Source organism: Calonectris borealis, chromosome 3, assembly GCF_964195595.1.
Source record: "Calonectris borealis chromosome 3, bCalBor7.hap1.2, whole genome shotgun sequence".
NCBI classification, from domain to species: domain Eukaryota; kingdom Metazoa; phylum Chordata; class Aves; order Procellariiformes; family Procellariidae; genus Calonectris; species Calonectris borealis.
The window spans coordinates 33,476,265-33,494,887 of NC_134314.1; the positions used below are offsets into that span (position 1 = coordinate 33,476,265).

Here is an 18,623-nt window from a genome sequence, read left to right on the forward strand (position 1 = left end):
CTTAGTGTGTGTGCACATGCATATAAATAATTCCTTTTTGATGTAATTTTTGCCAAAGTTCCCTCATTTGAGTGACATTTTTGCCCCATTTACATCAATGTTAAAATTTCCATTAACTTCCCCAAGACTGGGATTCCACCTGTTTTGTCTAAGTTCATTATAGTTCAGTCTAATGTATTTAAAAGCATTTATATTTTAATTGCTTCAGTGGAATGCAGTTGTCATGACCGGCAAATCTTGCAGAGGGCAGAAAGGATCATCTGGCAAGGAACAATCCCACATAAGGGCTTATACAACGGAATAGAAATCCTAAGCTCTACATTCAATGAGAAATAGCGTGGTAAGGGGTATTTCAAATTAATCTCCTTTTAAAAATTTGTTTTCAAGTAGAATACTGCTGCTTTTAAAGAGTTTTGTCAAAGTTTACAGCTTCATTCCTGCGTATGCGTTGTCATAAGCAACACAAGTTAAAAATGTGGGTCTAACGAGATGGAGACAAATCTGTTAGCACCACACAGATGAGTGAATTATGCTACTTGGCTGGTTTGGTTATCTAATTGTGACAAAAAAGAAACAAAGGTTGAAAATGAGTGTCAGCAATAAAGAAAAATTTTCTACAAAAAATAAGCCTGTCCCTTTGCCCTCCAATTCTCTCACCTTTTTCCCCTGCATCTTGCCTGCAGCTGCAGTTGTAGTAAAAGCTGTTCAGTGGAGCAGTTCACCCTTGGCACAGGAGGTGGAATGTGCTCTGCACGTCTGTGCTGAGTATGGTTTCAAACTTAAATTTCTCTCTTTTCTGCTTCTTGGTGTATTTGCCTTGGCTTTTGCCTGGATCTGGGTCTAATCCTGTCTTCTGTGTGCAAGTAAGTGCTTTAGCTAAACTCTGAGATAGCTGGAAAACTGTGTTACTGCATAGATAACACGGGATATCATCCATTTGCTGCGGGTGCTTCATCTCGTATCATCAATTTTTCCAGTACTTCCTGGATACAAAGGAGATGAGAGGATGTATAGACAATGTTTTCTCTGGAGTGCACCAGTAACTGTTTGCAGGTGAACAAGAGTGCAGGTGGTTGGGATTTCTAAGCTGTTTATGATAACAGAGATGTTTTGCCAGTTGTGGCTTTGCTTCTTATATTGCGGGAGGCAGAGAGAGAAGCCACTTTTTTGGCTCGTGACAGAAGTTTGTAAACAGTAAGGTTTTCCTTGTTCCCAGCTTTCATGTCATAGATTCAAGGCTGTATTCATTAATGTGAACAGTGAAATACGTATGGTGGCAGTCCCCAATGTTGAGGTCCTCAACTAGTATAAATCGGTGTAATTCCTTTGATTTATGTGGCATAATCCTGTTTAGTTGAAGATCTGGGCCAGAGTACTGGAAGCATTTGTGTTAGCCAGAGAAGGTTGTAGTAGTTTCTAATTCTTCTATTTACTGCTTTCATAGGGATGTGGAGTGTTTTGAAGTGGACATGGTCCAAATAAGATATTTTTAATTTTCTATTTGGAGTGTCAATATCTCGGTAAGTGGAACAACATACTTGGTTTAAAGGTCATGTTTCATTATTGCTTCATAGGAAATGAAGACCCAGTTTGGATCTGGACTTTTGAGCAATACTGAAACTTGGAGGGACAGATATATTTCTTTAAAGGATGAGCTGCTGATTGTACGTGCAATGTTACGCAATTAAAATGTTTAGGTAATTCAGAACTTACATTCACTGAAATTAATAAGACTGTGTATATTCATGTAACAGCTGAATCGAGATATCTAGGGTATGTAAAATGAAGTAAAACAAGATTTTAAGAATTTTGTAACTTGAAAGAGCAATGAGAAATGCAGTCCTTTTCAAATCAAAAATGATAATGCCTTTCACTAGGAGCTTTTACAAAGGGTCTTTCAACTGAGAATCTCACAACTCTGCTTGAAACACTGAATTAGAGCTCAACACTGAAGCCTTTATCAAATGAACAGTCTGAAGGGGAAGGGAGTGCTCCGATGATTTGTCAGCTGTAGGATTGGTTCTTGCGCCTCGCCCTGTGAGGTAAGGCAGCGTTACTTTCTATAATTTACAGAATGAGCAAGCAAGAAGTGTGACTTGCCTAAAGTTACACCGCAAATCTGTGGCAAAGTTGTGGAATAAAACACCCTAGCAGACATGTATGTAAGCTGCAATTTCATCTTTCTCTCATGATTCTAAGTTGGGAAGAACAACAACTGTTTTGAAATTTAAACCAGAAAGATAATCATGTCTTTCCATGTGATTTGTTGGTTATCGTGGCTAGTTATCTTGGTTGAAATGAGGAAATACTTTTCAAAATCTGGGGGGCGAGGGGGGCAAAAAGCTAACCCTATGAATTTTCTGACCTGAAGACCAGTTGGGCTAAATTGATGTTAAGCTAATGTATTTTCACATAATAGTCACCTTCCTTTTTTTTCCCCTGTCAGAATGATTCTACTAGAAAAAGATAAAATATGTCTTGGATATATATAAATGATATATGTTTAATTAAAGCCCTACTCTGTCTGTCTTCTGTGTATCTATTTCTAGTCATTTTACTTTTCTCCGACCTTCTATCTGCTTTACATCTTCAAAATGGAATACAGAAAACTGCCACAAGCACACTTGGAGAACCTGAGAAAAGTGCAGTTTTGCGCATTCAGATGAGAGCAAGTGGCAGTGCCCAATCTCACCATTTCATCACAGACATGATATTACAGTGCAAGAACATTCAGGTTTGTAAATGATAGATTTTAAAATGCAAAACAAATGTAAGTAATCTGCTGGGCTTTGCAGCATCAGTGCCATAAATAGGTGCACTCTCTTGGTTACCTGGGTGGCTGGTTTTTAAGTTTATCATAAAGTGTATAAAAATAATGATATGTGCTTACGCTTAAGTGATAAAAGCTAGTTTCTGCTGGTGTGCTAATGCATATAATTGGTTCTTTACAACTAGAAACCAGATACTCTCTCATTCATGCGTTTATACTCTGGCAGTTTAATTTATGGAACTGTTTTGTTTTGGGGGGGGGCGGTTTGGGAGAAGGAGAAAAAAACATTTCTTACATTGTTACTGGACTTTGGATATACAAGTATGATTATTTAAAATCTGTGTCTGGATAGCTGTTTGTCCTTTCTTGCAGACTATTCTGTGCTGAGTGGGAGGGTCACACTGTGTGAGACTAATAAGGACAGAGCTGCATCCCCCTTTACCAGTCTTTGGAGACTCACTCCAGCAACTCCTCGGCGCTACAGCAGCTCTGTACAAGCATTTTTAGTGCTTCTGGGGGACATACTAAAATAAAAATTAAAGGTAAGCAACTCGTTATTTGTAGTTGATTGTCTAAACATCTCACATGCACACTATAATATTCCTGCCTTGTTTTGTGGTAGGTTGTTTTTTTTTGTTGGTTTTTTTTTTTTTCAAAATTGCCATTTAGGTTTATCACTGATTTTGCCAATATTAACTATGTCCTATATAAACATAATGTACACAGTAAGCTTTTAATGTACTGTAATCAGTCTATGCTATAGGATTCTGCTCATGATTGTGTGAATACATTGTATATGTTTGTGAGTGACTATAGGTATATGCTAAGATATGCTAGTGAAAACAGTCCTACTAAATTTGCAGTAATTTATAAAAACGATTAAGCTGTTGCAAATTGCCACAATGCTGAGCATGCCTATTAATTGCATGCATATATTTACATTTAAAAATCTATCTATGAGCGTGTATCATTCTGATTAGCATGCGTATCGAGTGGCCTACATCCAGTTAGTTGAAACGTACTCGCGAGCAGCGCAGTAAACGCTTTCTAGGACGGGGGAACCCGTGCGGTTCCGCAGCTCCTGGGCAGACCCCGGGGGATGTCGAGCCGGAGGCGCACGTCGGCGGCAGGCTGGCGCCAGCACGGCCGTGCCTGCCCGGGAGCCCACCCGCCCGCGGGCGAGCCGCGCCTTCTGCCTGCGGCCCCCTCACCTGTTCGCCCCGTGCAGGTGCCGCCCGGGGCCGGCGGCGCTGCCCTGCCGCCGGCCCGGCCCCTCCGCAGCAGCCCGGCGCCAGAGGGCCCCCTCGATCGCGGTGGGCGCTTGGCCCCGCTCGCAGGCGCCGCCGGCCCGGGCGGGCTCCTGGCCCCGCTCCGCCCCGGGGCTGCGGAGGAAGCGTCGGCGGGCGCCCGCCGCCTCGCTCGACTCGCCGGGGGCCAGCCGCTCCCGGCGCCGCAGGCAGGTTCCGGCGAGATGGGGCGGCTGAGCGCGGGGGCCCGGCGGCGCGGCGCCGAGCCGAGCCGAGCCGAGCCGCGGGGAGAGCGGGGCTCGGGCAGCGAGACGAGCGGGGCCCGGGCAGCGAGGCGGGGGCGCTGCCCGGGCCGGCGCCTCGCTGCTCCCCGCCCAGCCCTTGCCTTGCCGCCTGCTCACCCGCCTGGTGTTTTAAACCCTCCCTCCAGCCAACACAACTCAATCCCCTGCCAGTACTGCCGCTTCCCAGTCTGAGCTGCTGGCGGCTCGGGTCGCTCCCGCCCCAAGGGCTCCGGTGCGCTGGTCGTGCGAGGGAGCGGAGCCTCCCGAAGCATCCGGCGGGAGAGAACCCAAGCCCGGAGGTGCGGTGGCGGCGCGGGGGTGGCAGTACTAGTCATTTAATTGGCAAGAGCCCTTCAGAAAATGAGACCTCTGAGCGGCAGCTCTAGTGAATTACTGATGCCTTCTTGTAAAGCAGGTGCAGGAAATTAAATGGTAATGTTATTTGAACATGTATTCACTTTCCTGCTGTTGAGGAGGCTGGAAAAGTTAATGATGGTGTAGTTGCTGTCAGTACATGTGACTGACAGAATAGCTCTGATGATGAATAAGGTGCCTTGCAAAAATAATTATAAAAAATGCATCTTGGGTATGTGATTTGTTTTTCTTACAGAAAGTGCGATTAGAAAAATATTTGTCGTTTTCTGTGTTTCATTAAGTTCATATGTGTCTATACCTTGCAGTCGGCTTAGAAGAAAAGCTGGTACTGTCTTTAAAGGACAAAAGATATGTTGTTGAAGCCAGACTGTATTTTTGTGAGATTTAAACTGTAAACTCAATACAGGCTGTTCCAGGAACTTGTATATTTTGCAAGGCAGAGAAATGTCGTATTTTGATTTCTTTTGCACTTAAACTGAAACAATTGCATGTTGTCTTGTTTGGTTTTAAGACTACTTCAGCAGTCATTGGCAGTGTTGTGACAGCAAACAGTTTAGCTAATATATTTAAAATTGAAAACTTGGGAGAAAAATAAAAGAAAATTAGTCATTACTAATGAAATCAAAACTAATATCTCTGAGTTAATATTTCCAAGGTGTTACTTCTGAATTTAATAAAGAACTAAAGGAGTATATATGTCATTTATTTCTAAATTTACGTAAGTTTTTTTATGTAGCTCCTTACAACAGATAAATGATACACTTTGCGTGTGACTAGCGACTTCCTCTTTTCTTTACAGTTAAGAAATTCTTGTTTGTAGTTTTCTGATGGGGTGAGGGGAGAAGAAGAAGAAGAGATTGTTCTGAATATGATTATTTTCTGTTTCAGATTTGTATCTGATTGTTCACATGTGTCCAGGGGGAGATGAAGTACATTGGATCCTGGATAGTTTGGCTTTGTATGGCAGTCTTCCTCCTCCTTCCTGTTTCTACTTCTGTGGCTGTCAGTGACCAGACAGGTACTTCCATTTTTCTCGCCCATCACAGACCAAAGGCGTAAATCTTAGTACTGAACAAATTTGAACAAATAATGACAGTACATGGAAAATAAGCGGTATGAGCAGATAAAATTATACAAGACTTTGACTTTTTTTAATCTCCTTTTTAGACTTTTTTTAATCTCTTTTTTAAGAAGTCTAAATTTGAAGCAGTTCCAAAGCAGCCTTTCTGTTTCCTGTGCTTGGAAGATTCATGTTTGAAGCAGTTATAGTTCCTAGGAGTTTCGTTTTGTACTTTTTTAACTTACTATACAAAACAAGATTCTAAATCGGAGCTTGCAAAACTTTTGTGAACAAAATCATGTGGCTTCATTAGAGCGGATCAGTGATTACATTGACCTAAACAACCTAATGCTTATATTAACCTCACCTAAACTTAATCCCCAGACCAGGTCATATGTTTCACAGATGCAGAGTTAGACAAAACCTTATGCCTAAGAAGACAAGGGAAAGGAATATAGCAATATTGTTTAACTGTTGCCCGTCTTCTGCAAATTTTCTCATACTTCTCTGTTTTTTTCTTTCTCTTACTGTCCACATGTTATCTAGCTCTCTCACTTAAACTCTACATAGACTCTCCAGAGTGTGGTAAATTTTGTCTTAAAGGCACGTCACATGTGCTTGTAGAATAAGGAATTGTCAGTTTTCTAGGATTGCTCAGACTCAGCATGTACCTCAACTTCCTAAAATTTTCCTACAATTATTAGCAAGAGGAACATGCTTGTTGCTATTTAAATAGAAATAAAAAGAGTTCTTTTTCATTATTTTTTTTAGAAAATGAAATTTATTTTCAGTAATGCTGTTTTTCCAGAAACCTGATGACAGATAATAGAAGCTATACATATACAACAACTTTGAACCTCCATAACACATTTGAAACTCGGGCCCCAGAAATTTAAAAAGTCAATGACTAGGATAATAATCCTTTTACTACTCCTGGAAACAATAAATAGTAATATTTAATAAATAGTAAGAGTAATATGTGGGCTCTAAGGTAAGAATAATGCGTTGTGAAGAGTCTGAATTTAAGTCAAAGACTTTTTTGCCTTATTTTTAGGGCAGCAAGGCGAAGTGCTCTACTGATGAATTATTCTTAAGCCCTGTGAGAGAGTGAGTCTACATCGTAGCTGTGCAATCATTCTCTTCAGCAGTCTGAAAGAAGTAAATAGGTTATCTGCTCTGTCGTTGCTAGCTGGCGGTCTGTAGAAGGGAAGTTTTAAAAGTGCTAAAAGGGTGTGAGTGCAGAAGGTTCCCTAACAATATAAATGAATAAATGGATACTTGAAAATTAAAAAAAAAAAAAAAAATGCCAGGAAGCACTGTCTCTTTTCTTTTTGTATTCTTTTTTTTTTTCCTAATGAAAAGATCTCTTAGTAAAAGGTGGACCAGTCATAGAAGATGTGACAGATACACTGAACTGCTAATAAATGGTGTATCTGAACCGTACGTTACGTTCTGTTAGAAGTTTGTGGCTAGGCAGCCAGCAGGGAAGTTGCAGTTTTCCTTAAGCTGATTGTCACAAGTGGATCAAATATGGGTCAAATTGAACCGCTGGGAAGAAGAGGAGAGATTGAACCTCTCCTGAGAATAACTGATGGTGTGCAATTGAGAGAGGCTTCTGCAGTTTAAGGTGATACAGGCAGATGGTGAGGAATAACAAGTAGATAGCTGCCAGCTTGAGCAGCTCTGCCAACAGCAGGGAATAGGCTCAAAGTGAAGCCTCAAGTTGATAACAGGAAAGAGACTCTTCTAGAGACTGAAAGAATAGTTACTGTCCAAAAAAGAAATACAAGTTATAGACCAGAAAGCAGGAGCTGAGAAAGAATGGACCCTGCAACGATGTGGCGGTAAGGGGTACAGATGTGTCTGCAAGCCTTTTGTTAATCTGCCCCGTTCAGCTGAACCGAGTACTCTGTGTTGCAAAGTTGTCTTATTCCAGTTTGATAATTTGTATGCAGATGAACCTGTTACAAATTGGAAATGTGCTCACTTCAAGAAGAGAGAAACATCTAACCTCCTCTTTTTTTTTTTTTTTTTTTTTCCTTTCTTTCATTAACTGGCTCTTTCTTGGGCCTTTGTTCTCTCCCATTTACCAGTTCTGTTTGGATCAGCATCTGTCCTTCAGGATCTGCCTAGGCAATCCTTTTGGTTTTCTTCCTTCAACAACATATGCATAGCATTTATTTCTCACTGTGCTAATATGAAAGCTTTTCCAGCAAAGCCCATTTAGATAGGATCCTGGATTACTGCATTTACGTCCTGAAATTTCTCATCTGATCTACTTGAGTCTAAAGGAATGGCCTTCAAATGCAGGGAAAAGTGTAAATTAAAGTTAATTTGAAGGGCGGGGGGAAGAAGTGTGTTAGAGGAAGGAAGTGTGCAAGGGAAAGGATTAACGTGTGCATATGTAGGGCAGAGTTTTCTGAGCTGGTACTCTGAGACTTATTAATTGGGTCAATATTGTAATAAATAAATACCAGTATTGGAAAAAAAAGTCAGAGTGACGAGGTATGCTGGATCTTCTCAGAGCAGTCCTCCTTAGGCTCTGAATGTGTGCCAGTAACCGTTAGATTCACATCAAGGATTTCTTTCAGTTCTCACTTTTCCAGAAGTTTTGATGTGCTAATTGTTCATCAGAGGGAAGCACTCTAATGACAGAATATAGCAAAGCTGAGGGACAGGGTTCGGGAGTTCTCCACAAACATGTTTTTGATCTGACTTCAGGAATATTTTCTTCATGTTGTCAACTTACATTTTTTTTGTTGTTGGGAACATTTGATTTTGGATCGTGGACATGAGCTCTTTCTGTAGTGACATACAAAGTTCTAATCTGATCATTCCTGAATTCTTCGTATTAAGAATATTAATACTTTGTCTCATTCCCAGATCATTGCTGCTTTTTCAACTTTCTTTTACAGTTACTGTTTTTCAAAGTCACTTGCTAACCCATGAAAAATGTAGTATAAACAAAGTCCTGGGACTGTCAGGCATGGTGAATTTCCATTGCCTTTTGACATGGAATGTGTTGTGAAAAGTATTGGCTCTAGATCATAATTTTAGATAGGCACTTTAGCCCAAATACAGTGAGTGGTTTCAAGTATGCAAATCAGTTCAGCTTTTTGGTTTTCATGTTTTAGTACGGCTAGATACTTCTCAAAACCGAGATAATGGCTCTACAGTAACTCTTATATACAATGTATTCATATTCTTAATATTCTGAAGATTGAAGGTTGGATCCACAAACTCTTGTTAGCGTTGCAGTGTTTAAGTGACTCTGCCACTCTTGGATTGGATTCCTTAACTTGTAGTTAAATACTAAGTCGTCTTGGGCAGTGAATAAGGAGCTTTAGGTATCTATAAGAATGTAGTTCATGAAAGCCTGCACACTGTGGAAAGCCACTTCAGCTAGTGAGTAAGTGGTACGTAAGAGAGATCGCAGACCACAAAGGGGAACATTCTCAACTACACACATTCTGGCAGTGTGAAGCCTGTACACTAGATCAGCCCTTTTTTTTTATAGAAAGGTAGAGAAAGAAAAAAGCATCAATTCCTACAGCCAAGATATTTACCTGGGATATCATAAAATCACAGAATAGTTTGAGTTGGAAGGGACCTCCAAAGATCATCTAGTCCAATCCCCCTGCTGTGGGCAGGGACATCTTCAACTACATCAGGTTGCTCAGAGCCCCATCCAACCTGACCTTGAATGTTTCCAGGGATGGGGCATCTACCACCTCTCTGGGCAACCTGTTGCAGTGTTTCACCACCCTCATCGTAAAAAATTTCTTCCTTATGTCTAAGTCTGCCCTCTTTTAGTTTAAAACCATTACGCCTCATACTGTAGCAACAGGCCTTACTAAAAAGTCTGTCCCCATCTTTCTTATAAGCCCCCTTTAAGTACTGAAAGGCTGCAGTAAGGTCTTCCCAGAGCCTTCTCTTCTCCAGGCTGAATAACCCCAACTCTCTCAGTCTTTCTTCATAGGAGAGGCTGATCCCCCTGATCACTTTTGTGGCCCTCCTCTGGACCCGCTCCAACAGGTCTATGTCTTTCCTGTGCTGAGGGTTCCAGAGCTGGTGGGGTCCAACCAGAGCAGAGTAGAGGGGCAGAATCCCCTCCCTCGACCTGCTGGCCATGCTTCTTTTGATGCAGGCCAGGATACGGTTGGCCTTCTGGGCTGCAAGCGCACATTGCCGGCTCTTGTCCAACTTTTCATCCACCAGTACCCCCACGTCCTTCTCGGCAGGGCTGCTCTCAATCCCTTCATCCTCCCTTCAGCCTGTATTGATACCGGGGGTTGTCCCGACCACATGCAGGACCCTGCACTTGGCCTTGTTGAACCTTATGAAGTTCATATGGGCCCACTTCTCGAGCTTGTTCCTCTGGATGGTATCCTGTCCCTCAGGCTTGTCGACCACACCACTCAGCTTGGTGTCATCTGCAAACTTGCTGAGGGTGCACTCAATCCCACTGTCTATGTCATTGATGAAGAGATTAAACAGTACTGGTCCCAATACGGACCCCTGCAGGACACCACTTGTCACCGATTTCTGTCTGGATATTGAGCCATTGACCACTACCCTCTGGATGCAACCTTTCAACCAATTCCTCATCCACCGGACAGTCCACCCATCAAATCCATATGTCTCCAGTTTAGAGAGAAGGATGTTGTGGGGGACCGTGTCAAAGGCCTTACAGAGGTCCAGATAGATGACCTCTGTAGCTCTTTTCATGTCCGCTGATGTAGTCACTCCATCATAGAAGGCCACTAGGTTGGTCAGGCAGGACTTCCCCTTGGTGAGGCCATGCTGGCTATTTCGAACAATATGAAGTCCTGTTTTTCACTACCTACTCTTCCTCATGGGAGAATCCAGTTCTCCAGGGTCTAGCATGAGCATCCTAATACTTGAGTTCCGTTGGTATGGATTTCTTAATCCTGCCTGCCAAAGCTGTTATGTTATTTCCATAGCTGCCTAAATAGTCACAGTCTTGGAGTTGACTTCTTCCTATATGAACAAAGTTGTAGATTCAGTCTCCTTCATTCCTCTTCCCACCCTTGTCTTAATTAACACATATATTGTAATGTAATATGATGTGGCTTACAGAGTAAAAAAGGAAAACAAAAAAATGACATCTGATTTTCTGGTACCTCTATACATGAGGCTACAGGTATGTAGGAAATCTGATTTCTTGACCCTATTTGAAAGCAGGCCAGCTGGGTCTGCTTATCTTCAGTACAAATACCTTTGAGGTGGACTCGTTGGATGTCATTGATGACACTTGCAGGTATGTCGCACACTCTGAAGAGGTTCCCTATGTCTAGATGTTTATGAAGCCTAATCCAGTAAAAGTGTGAGACAAATCCTAGCTAATATGGGCTTCTGCCTGAAACTTGAGTCTGACATAGGATGTGGGCCTATGTTAGGTGGGGCTTTGCTGTTTGGCCACGTTCATTTGGCCGGTCGTGCTTACTGATGGAAACTTCGGTGCCCTTGCAATGTGCATGTCGGTGGTGTTAGATGGCAGCTGAAAACTTCACCTGAACGTAAAATTTAATTATAAAGTAGCAGATAGGTACTTGTAAAGTGAATCTAGCCATTACAGGTTACGCTTGATCTGGAGGAGCCAAGAGTGCTTACTGGAAGCTACAGTTCCCAGTCAGGAAGTGCACACAAGAGATGTCTGTAAGAGTGAGACTGAAGCATGCACCAGAGTCTCTTCGTTTGCACGGAAAGGAAAACTGGGCATGGGGCCTAGATGGAAGCTACAGTGTGCTTCAACAGGTGCCCTGATCATTCCAGGAATTCAGAACATGCCATGGCATGTTGCAGCAGATATGTCTAGATGCAACGCCTTTATATTTTTTTGCATAATGCTATTAGAAAACAAAAAAAATTCTTGCTAGCATCTTATTGGAGAGACAGAAGATCAGTGATCTGTGATATATCTGCTTGATCTGCATAAATACATATTTTTAAAATTATTAGGCTGATTTTATAATAATAAGCTCTTACACAGAGCTCATTGATTTCTAAAGATTGAGGACTGTAATTTGTCCTATGGATAGGTGATCTCATTAATTTATAGATATGTTACCTTGAGTTTTGACATCACCATTTTAATATGAATTGTTGACTTCAATCCAGACAGACCCAGTTTTACCACGTGCAGAGCGATCTAGTGTATAAATGTAAGCTTGTTCTTTTTACTGCTTCATTAATTTTATAGTAATGTATTCTAAGAGGGCAGGTAGGTGCGTGGTTTCCATGCCTGGATTAGTGGTAAGGGTTTGTCTTGTTCTTTTTCTTTCCTGAATTTCTTCATGTAGATCTTCTAATTCAGCTACCCACAGGATGAGTGGGTAAACTGTCTGTTTTGTCTCAGGCCAAAGAAAATTTAAAGATCTGCCAGCAGTACTAAAAATCTTGGAAGAGGCTAACTTTTTGACTGTACAAACTGTAACTGTAGAAAGAATTTTCATCAATCTATAGCAATGAAAGTTGCTAGTCTTGGTATGGAGGGGTTTTGGTTTTAATATTTTAGAGTTTTGCATTAGCTCTCTGGTAAAAAGAATAACATTGGGCTAAAGGAGTGCATCAGCATCATGAGATGGAAGAAGATTCATAGTAACCCTTTCAGTTCTTCTGGGGGTATGGAATACAACCAAATAAGTAACACTTAAATGGCCTGTCTATGCTGTGACTGTTATGCAACTGATAAAAATAGGTCCACAGTCCAGTCTGTGGCATGTGAGGAATCGTTGCTATCATCTGGATAACACAGAAATTAAGGCTTGAGTCTTTATTTAGATTTGGAAGAAAGTGGCTGGGGGGAATAAGCTAAAACTCCGTAGTCTTTCGCTACTCAGCCCTCATGTAAGTTAATGCTGAAAAAAAAAGCACAGTTGTGTCCCAGGTTCTCTAGAGCTTATTGGAGCAGTTCAAGGTAAAATCAGCAACAGGTAATAACTGGCTGCTCTTACTATAAGTGCTGTAAAGTAATTTAACCAAAAAGGGAATCTGCCCTGTAGTCTTTATATATATATTAAAAAAAAAAAAAACCTTGGTTAGAAAACACATAGACTTAAGAAAAATGTTTGTCAGTGTATATGTGACATGCTATTGCGGCTTCAGCCATAACAGGCTTCCTTTACGCTAATGTATTTCTTATAGCTATACTTGTGTAAATCTGCACAAGTATAACTGCATTCATTGTTTTAGAGTGACTATAGATAAAAGTCTATAGTTTAATAATCTGTATAAGTGATTGAAGGCTGAGTTTTGTAGATTAAAGGGTATCTAAGGTGAGCCTGTTCCTGTCCCATAGTGTATGTGTGTATACCAAATGGTGCATTGAAATTGCTATGTTAGTATGTAATTCCATGTATGTAAATGCTTTTCACACTACATAAAACTGCCTGCAAACCAAGAATGGTGAAAGATTTCATTTCAGTTTCAGAGATTTCAACATGAATATTCTTTACAGTTCTGTGTCTTTTCTGGGGAAAGGGAATTTACAGTGTTTTTAATGCATATGTTTCATCTCATTTGTTATGAAATTTATCTATCTGAATGGGTAAATGCATGTATATACACATATTTATATATATATATAAAGGAAAGAAAGAATACATTCTCCTAGAGCCTTAGAAATAAATTAATTTATGAGTGATGTTACTTGTAATTGTAGATTGCAATTTAGACGTAAAGGACATGGAACTTGATGAATCTTACGAAAAAATGTCTTCCACCCGGTCTGTTCTTTAAACAGTTGACATAGCTTTCATTAACCATGTTGTCAGGAGGTGTCTTTATATCTGTATTACATAATTTAGTTTCACTTTTACTGGTTATTTGCAATAGCCATTCTTAATCCAGATCAAATACTGTAGCACATTTAATAGAATTTAAGACTTTTGAAGGATAGTATGCTTTCTACATTACTACAGAATAAATGACAAATGTCACATGCTTTAAGATTACAAATATAGCTCTTTTGAATGCCAACTTTCAGTCTGCATGCTTTTGGAAATCTTTAAATATAGATTATTTCCAGGTTAATGGTAGGGCATTCCTCCTTACTTTTTTCATTGAACTGACACTTCAGAAAGCACCTCAACCTTCACTGTTCAGCAGTTTCAGATATACTTTGGCCATCTTTTTAGTTGCGTCAGCTCAACATGGAGCTCTGTGCTTGATAAGTGCATGGGCCAAATCCTGCTTGTCATCTTCCGTTTGATAGTTTTATTACGGTTTAGCCAGGCTATTTGCAAAGTTTGTTAAAGAGCGAGGCCTATTTCTGACCCATGCACAAAAGTGACATTTCTCTGTATTTGCTTCTTAAAAGTGTGTATTCCTGTGTATATATAAAACAAAGAGAAGAAAGGACTTTATGCAAGTAAGATAGTGCATATTAATAATACAGTGTTTGATCTAAGTGTTCAGTTAGATTTAACCTTAGAATTTACTGTGTTCCAGATTTTAGAACATTCCGCTTGTTTACCTAAATACTTTGGTTCAGACTTAATCCCTTGTAAAGCTGTTTAATTTTCAACCATTTTTTTTCAAAATATAAGTATTGCTTACATTGTTTATTATACGATATGATTATATCCTTATTAATCCACATTTTGAAATTACTGTTCACTGAAGTAACAATAGATTATTGTCATGGTAATCAAGCATTTATGCTTTATTGTTTCATGTTCATTAATGGGGGAAAAAGAGATTTTCTAATAATATAGCCAGAAATACAAAAAAAACTTAGAACAGATGTTATTGCTTTATAGAATATTGTAGATGGAAAGAGCTTTGTAAGAATTTAGTGGTTTTCTTCTGGTTAAATTGTTCATGCGAGATTTAATCATAAACATCTGAATTAAAATGTGATAAAATTTGTATCTGCTTATATTATTAGAAGTGTAGTATGAAATCTGAAATATCACTGGTCTTATTTAGATTTTGTAATTTGGTTTATTGCTGGTTTTCATATTCTAAAGAAACAAAAAGAAACATTCCTGTTAATATTATTATCACTGTCATGATAGTTTGTTCTGATTCGTTTTTGTTTGATAGAATTTTATAAGAGATACTAAACTGTATTCTTTTGAAGGTGCAGTGTGTCCTTTAATGAAAGCAGTTGTCCATCATCTCAAACAAATCAACAGAGACAGTGTTTCAGGTAAATGACTGCGTTGATATGGATATCTAAATTAATTGGCTAGTAGTGGATGTAATCATGGTCTAACTTAAGCTGGCTTTAAAATTGAAAGGACAGTACAGAATGCCACCCCCATGCTCCAAAACCTGCTGTTGTTTTTAGGAAGTTGGGGTTACAATCAGAACGTGGTGTTCTTGGAAAGTACTGGTTCAAGTTCTGCAGCCACACTCATTTCCGTTGTTTTTCCCAAACATCCTTCGTTCTTATCAGTTCAGATGATAAAAAGAAATAAAAAATGCATTTCTCAGGTTGCAGAGTCATCTACTGAGTGAATGTTGCACTGATACTTTCTCTGTCGATAAACAGAATATTTGAAGTTTCTCTGACTTAAAGTATTGGTTTTCAAAATAGCTTGCCAGTGTGTACTCTAGAAAGTCACCAAGCATGCTAAAAGTCAGTATTTACCTCCATTTTTTAAATTCCATTAAATAAACTAAATCATTGTATCGTATTTCACAGGGTTTGATCTGGCACAAAGCTTTTCTTTGAGACAAACATCTTGTGGAGGGGAAAAAGTCTGTTTTAAACTGGGAAGTGCACCTCTCGTGAGAGACACAAAGTAAGTAAGATACTACTTTCATCCTAAGTCTTTAAAAGACAGAGCTCAGACTAAATGCTACTAATGAACTGAAACACTGTGCAGTGTAGCCAAAAGATGCCACAGAAAGACAATATGTCTGGTTTCAGGCATTTTCATCTGTAACAGTTTCTTCTTCGGGAAGCATTTTGATTCAGTGTGTTTTTCCTCTGGAATCTGGAAGTATCTAGGTAGAAAGTTAGTTGGGAATATCTTTTTCTCAAGTCATGATTCTGATACTGAAAACTCTACTGTTTGTACTTAAATATTTATAAAACAAAGGAAACAAAGAACTTTCATGGTGTGACAAGAAGTGTTATACTAATCTTCCCTCAGTGAAATTGGCTGTCCTCTCTCTCATTACTGCTGGCAGGATTAAAAAGAGAGAGAGAGTCACCATCTCCTTAAATGCTGTATTTTCATGATTTTTTTTTTCTCCAGTGGGATTAGCATCTTGCCTTTGAGCAGCAACAGAATGGTGGGTACTCAGTGTAGAGGTGAAACTAGGCAGCATCCTATTCCGATACAGGGTGGGATGAAAGACAGAGACTGCATGAGGAATCAATAGGAAGGTGAAAGAGAGTAAGGCACAATGGCATTGGATGGATTTAAGTTTGCATGGGGACAAGGAAATGGCAAGAAACAGTTAGGAATGTAGTTTCAAGTTCCCCATGCCCAGTGGAGAGAGAGAGGATCATCTCAGAGCTGCTTTGTTGAGATGTGCTCCGGGTCATGGGACTGTGGTTTCTGTACAGCATGTTCCTGTGATGATGAGGGAAGCCACTGTTTTCCCGTGTCTTCAGGTTGCGTGTTCTCTGTAGCAAGAGGTCTGGCTCCAGCTTGCCTAGGAAAAAATACACCCGGACCTCGGACTTCCCCTTTGCTTGGATCCTGGGCAGAGCAAAGAGGGGCTGTGGGTAGCGTGAGGCCAGGGGAGAGGGAGAAGAGAGGGATTGGAGGCACTCAGACACAAAAAAGTGATCTTCGGGAGAGGAGAATGGTTAAAGAAATAGGACCTAAATATTCTAGATTACTAAGTAGATTCTTAGTTTTTCTGAGGTATTTTTCTGAGGTATATATGTAAATGCCAAATTTTTATGCTTGTGTAATTCTGCAAAGTTAAACAAAGTAATCACTGTCTTTTTTTAAACACCTTGAACATTAGCTATTGAAGGAAAAATTACTAGATAAAATTATTTGACACAGAGAGTGCTCTATTTTTATTAGGGCCTTCCCAGTATTATCAAGATTGTCTTTAGAAGAGGAACAGGTAAAATTAGGTACCACCCATATATGTCTTTACTAAAAATATTTGGAAAGTTTTTCAGTAAGAAAACTTTTTTTTTAAAATCCATTATTCATTTTTCAGATTTTTACCATTTTTTTTCAGTGGATGGGAATGAGAAGGAAACGTGAGACTATAGAAGAGCGATAATCAAGGCAATAATAAAAAATGCGGAGCAATTTTCCTTTAGGAATAAGAAGCTAAGCAGTGCTTTGTGTGCAGTGAAATGCATATTACAAGCTGACTTACTTTATTCTGAAACTGTAAGAAATCAATGGAGTGAGAGGAGCTAGAAATTGGAAAAGGGTGAATTATTTAAAATTCATATTACTTTGAGGGAAAAATCATGATTCGAATGGATTGATTTCTAAGAATTCGGTGGTTTTGGAAGGGGTCTGACAAGTGATGTTGAGGTTGAAAAATGTAAAGCTTTTTTCCTAGCTTTTATTAGTAGGCCTGAATACTAATGTCTGTGTTTTATTTTCTTCTTTTAAAAACGGTTTATTAGTGAAGGCAGTGAAAATGGGGAATTCACGTCATGGCTGATAGCTGTGGCTTAGCAAAGCCTTCACTCAGCATTTGCAAAGAAAATACTTGAGAAAGACACAATACTTTTTTTTTTTTTTTTTTACTGTCTTTATGGAGTGGGAGAGAAATCGAACATATGTTTTTTTCTATATTTTCTCTGTTCAGCTTTTTGGAGGGAGGATGACTCTTTGAGACAAAAATGGCTAGTTTTTCTTCATTTTCAGTGTAACTTGGGCAGGGGATAAAGAATTTCAGTGAAGGGTAAACCTGGAAAGCAGGTGGTTTGGCCTTAATGGTCTCTTGCTTCTCACATTTCTCTCCCTCCTTGTTGTTTTCTTCTGTGTATCCTCATTAAAGAAAAACTAAGGAGAAAATCTTTCCAGTTTCCCCTAAAAATATGCGTATCTAATGGATGAAAACTCTAGCTGGATGAAGCAACTGAGATGATTATTAATAAAATGCATAACAGTGCTAATGTATAAGTATAGTTAGGCTGAAAATTAATATCATGTTATTGATGTTAATAACGTACAAGATAAGCTTTTCAGTCAGCTTGCTGTGGAAGTAAATAGTACCTTTTACATATATATTCCTGAACAAAAAAAAGGGTTAAAAGTATTTTCAATAACATTCAAGCATTGCAGAATTTCCGTTGGATCTTAGTTCTTCATGGCAATAGTCTTGCTCATGCTTTTTTAACCTTTCTTCACAGAGAAACGCATGTCATAATTGAGAATAGAATTTACTTTTTTATCAAATGTGTTGAATATATAATAGCTTCCTGTTGTTGAGATAACACTTCAGACAAGATTTTTTTTTAATTATTTGTTTAAAGTATTTTTGATACTCTTCTGAACTTCTGAGTTGGTTTTTAAAAATAAGGGCAGAGGGCAGTCAGGAGCACAAAGCCAGGTTTTGACATGGTAGGGTTACGATGAAGGATAGTCAGGAACTGAGATATCTGTCATCATAACCTTATAATTTACTTTATCTCAGTTATCCATGTACAATATCTTGTAATTTATTATTTTTATTTAAATCTCCTTCTCTTACATTATGTCACCTTGTGTGGTTCCAGACCCCTTGTGTTGTTAGATGCACAGAGGTTTTTAGGATCATTCTGCCTCAGAAAATATTTTAGTAGACGTGGTATGCAGTAAGCAGCAGAACAGTGTTTGTTATCCATCCTGCAGGAAACTGAGAGTATCTGATTAAGCTGACTAGCAAGTATCAAGTAACTTGGCACATCTCCTCTTGCATTTCATTCATTCAGCCGTAGTGTG

The 18,623-nt window shown here is 39.4% G+C and overlaps 1 protein-coding gene across 1 annotated transcript in view; it reads left to right on the forward strand.

Annotated features, from left to right (window-relative positions):
- The first annotated feature begins 3,142 nt into the window (after positions 1 to 3,142).
- Positions 3,143 to 18,623, forward strand: part of COL19A1 (collagen type XIX alpha 1 chain) — a 211,131-nt gene continuing 195,650 nt past the window's right edge. Inside the window, exons 1-4 of the mRNA XM_075145288.1 lie at positions 3,143 to 3,312; positions 5,565 to 5,694; positions 14,843 to 14,911; positions 15,410 to 15,509. Of these exons, the coding sequence (XP_075001389.1) occupies positions 5,601 to 5,694; positions 14,843 to 14,911; positions 15,410 to 15,509 (263 nt within the window). The 5' untranslated portion in view covers positions 3,143 to 3,312; positions 5,565 to 5,600. The remainder of the gene's footprint in view (positions 3,313 to 5,564; positions 5,695 to 14,842; positions 14,912 to 15,409; positions 15,510 to 18,623) is intronic.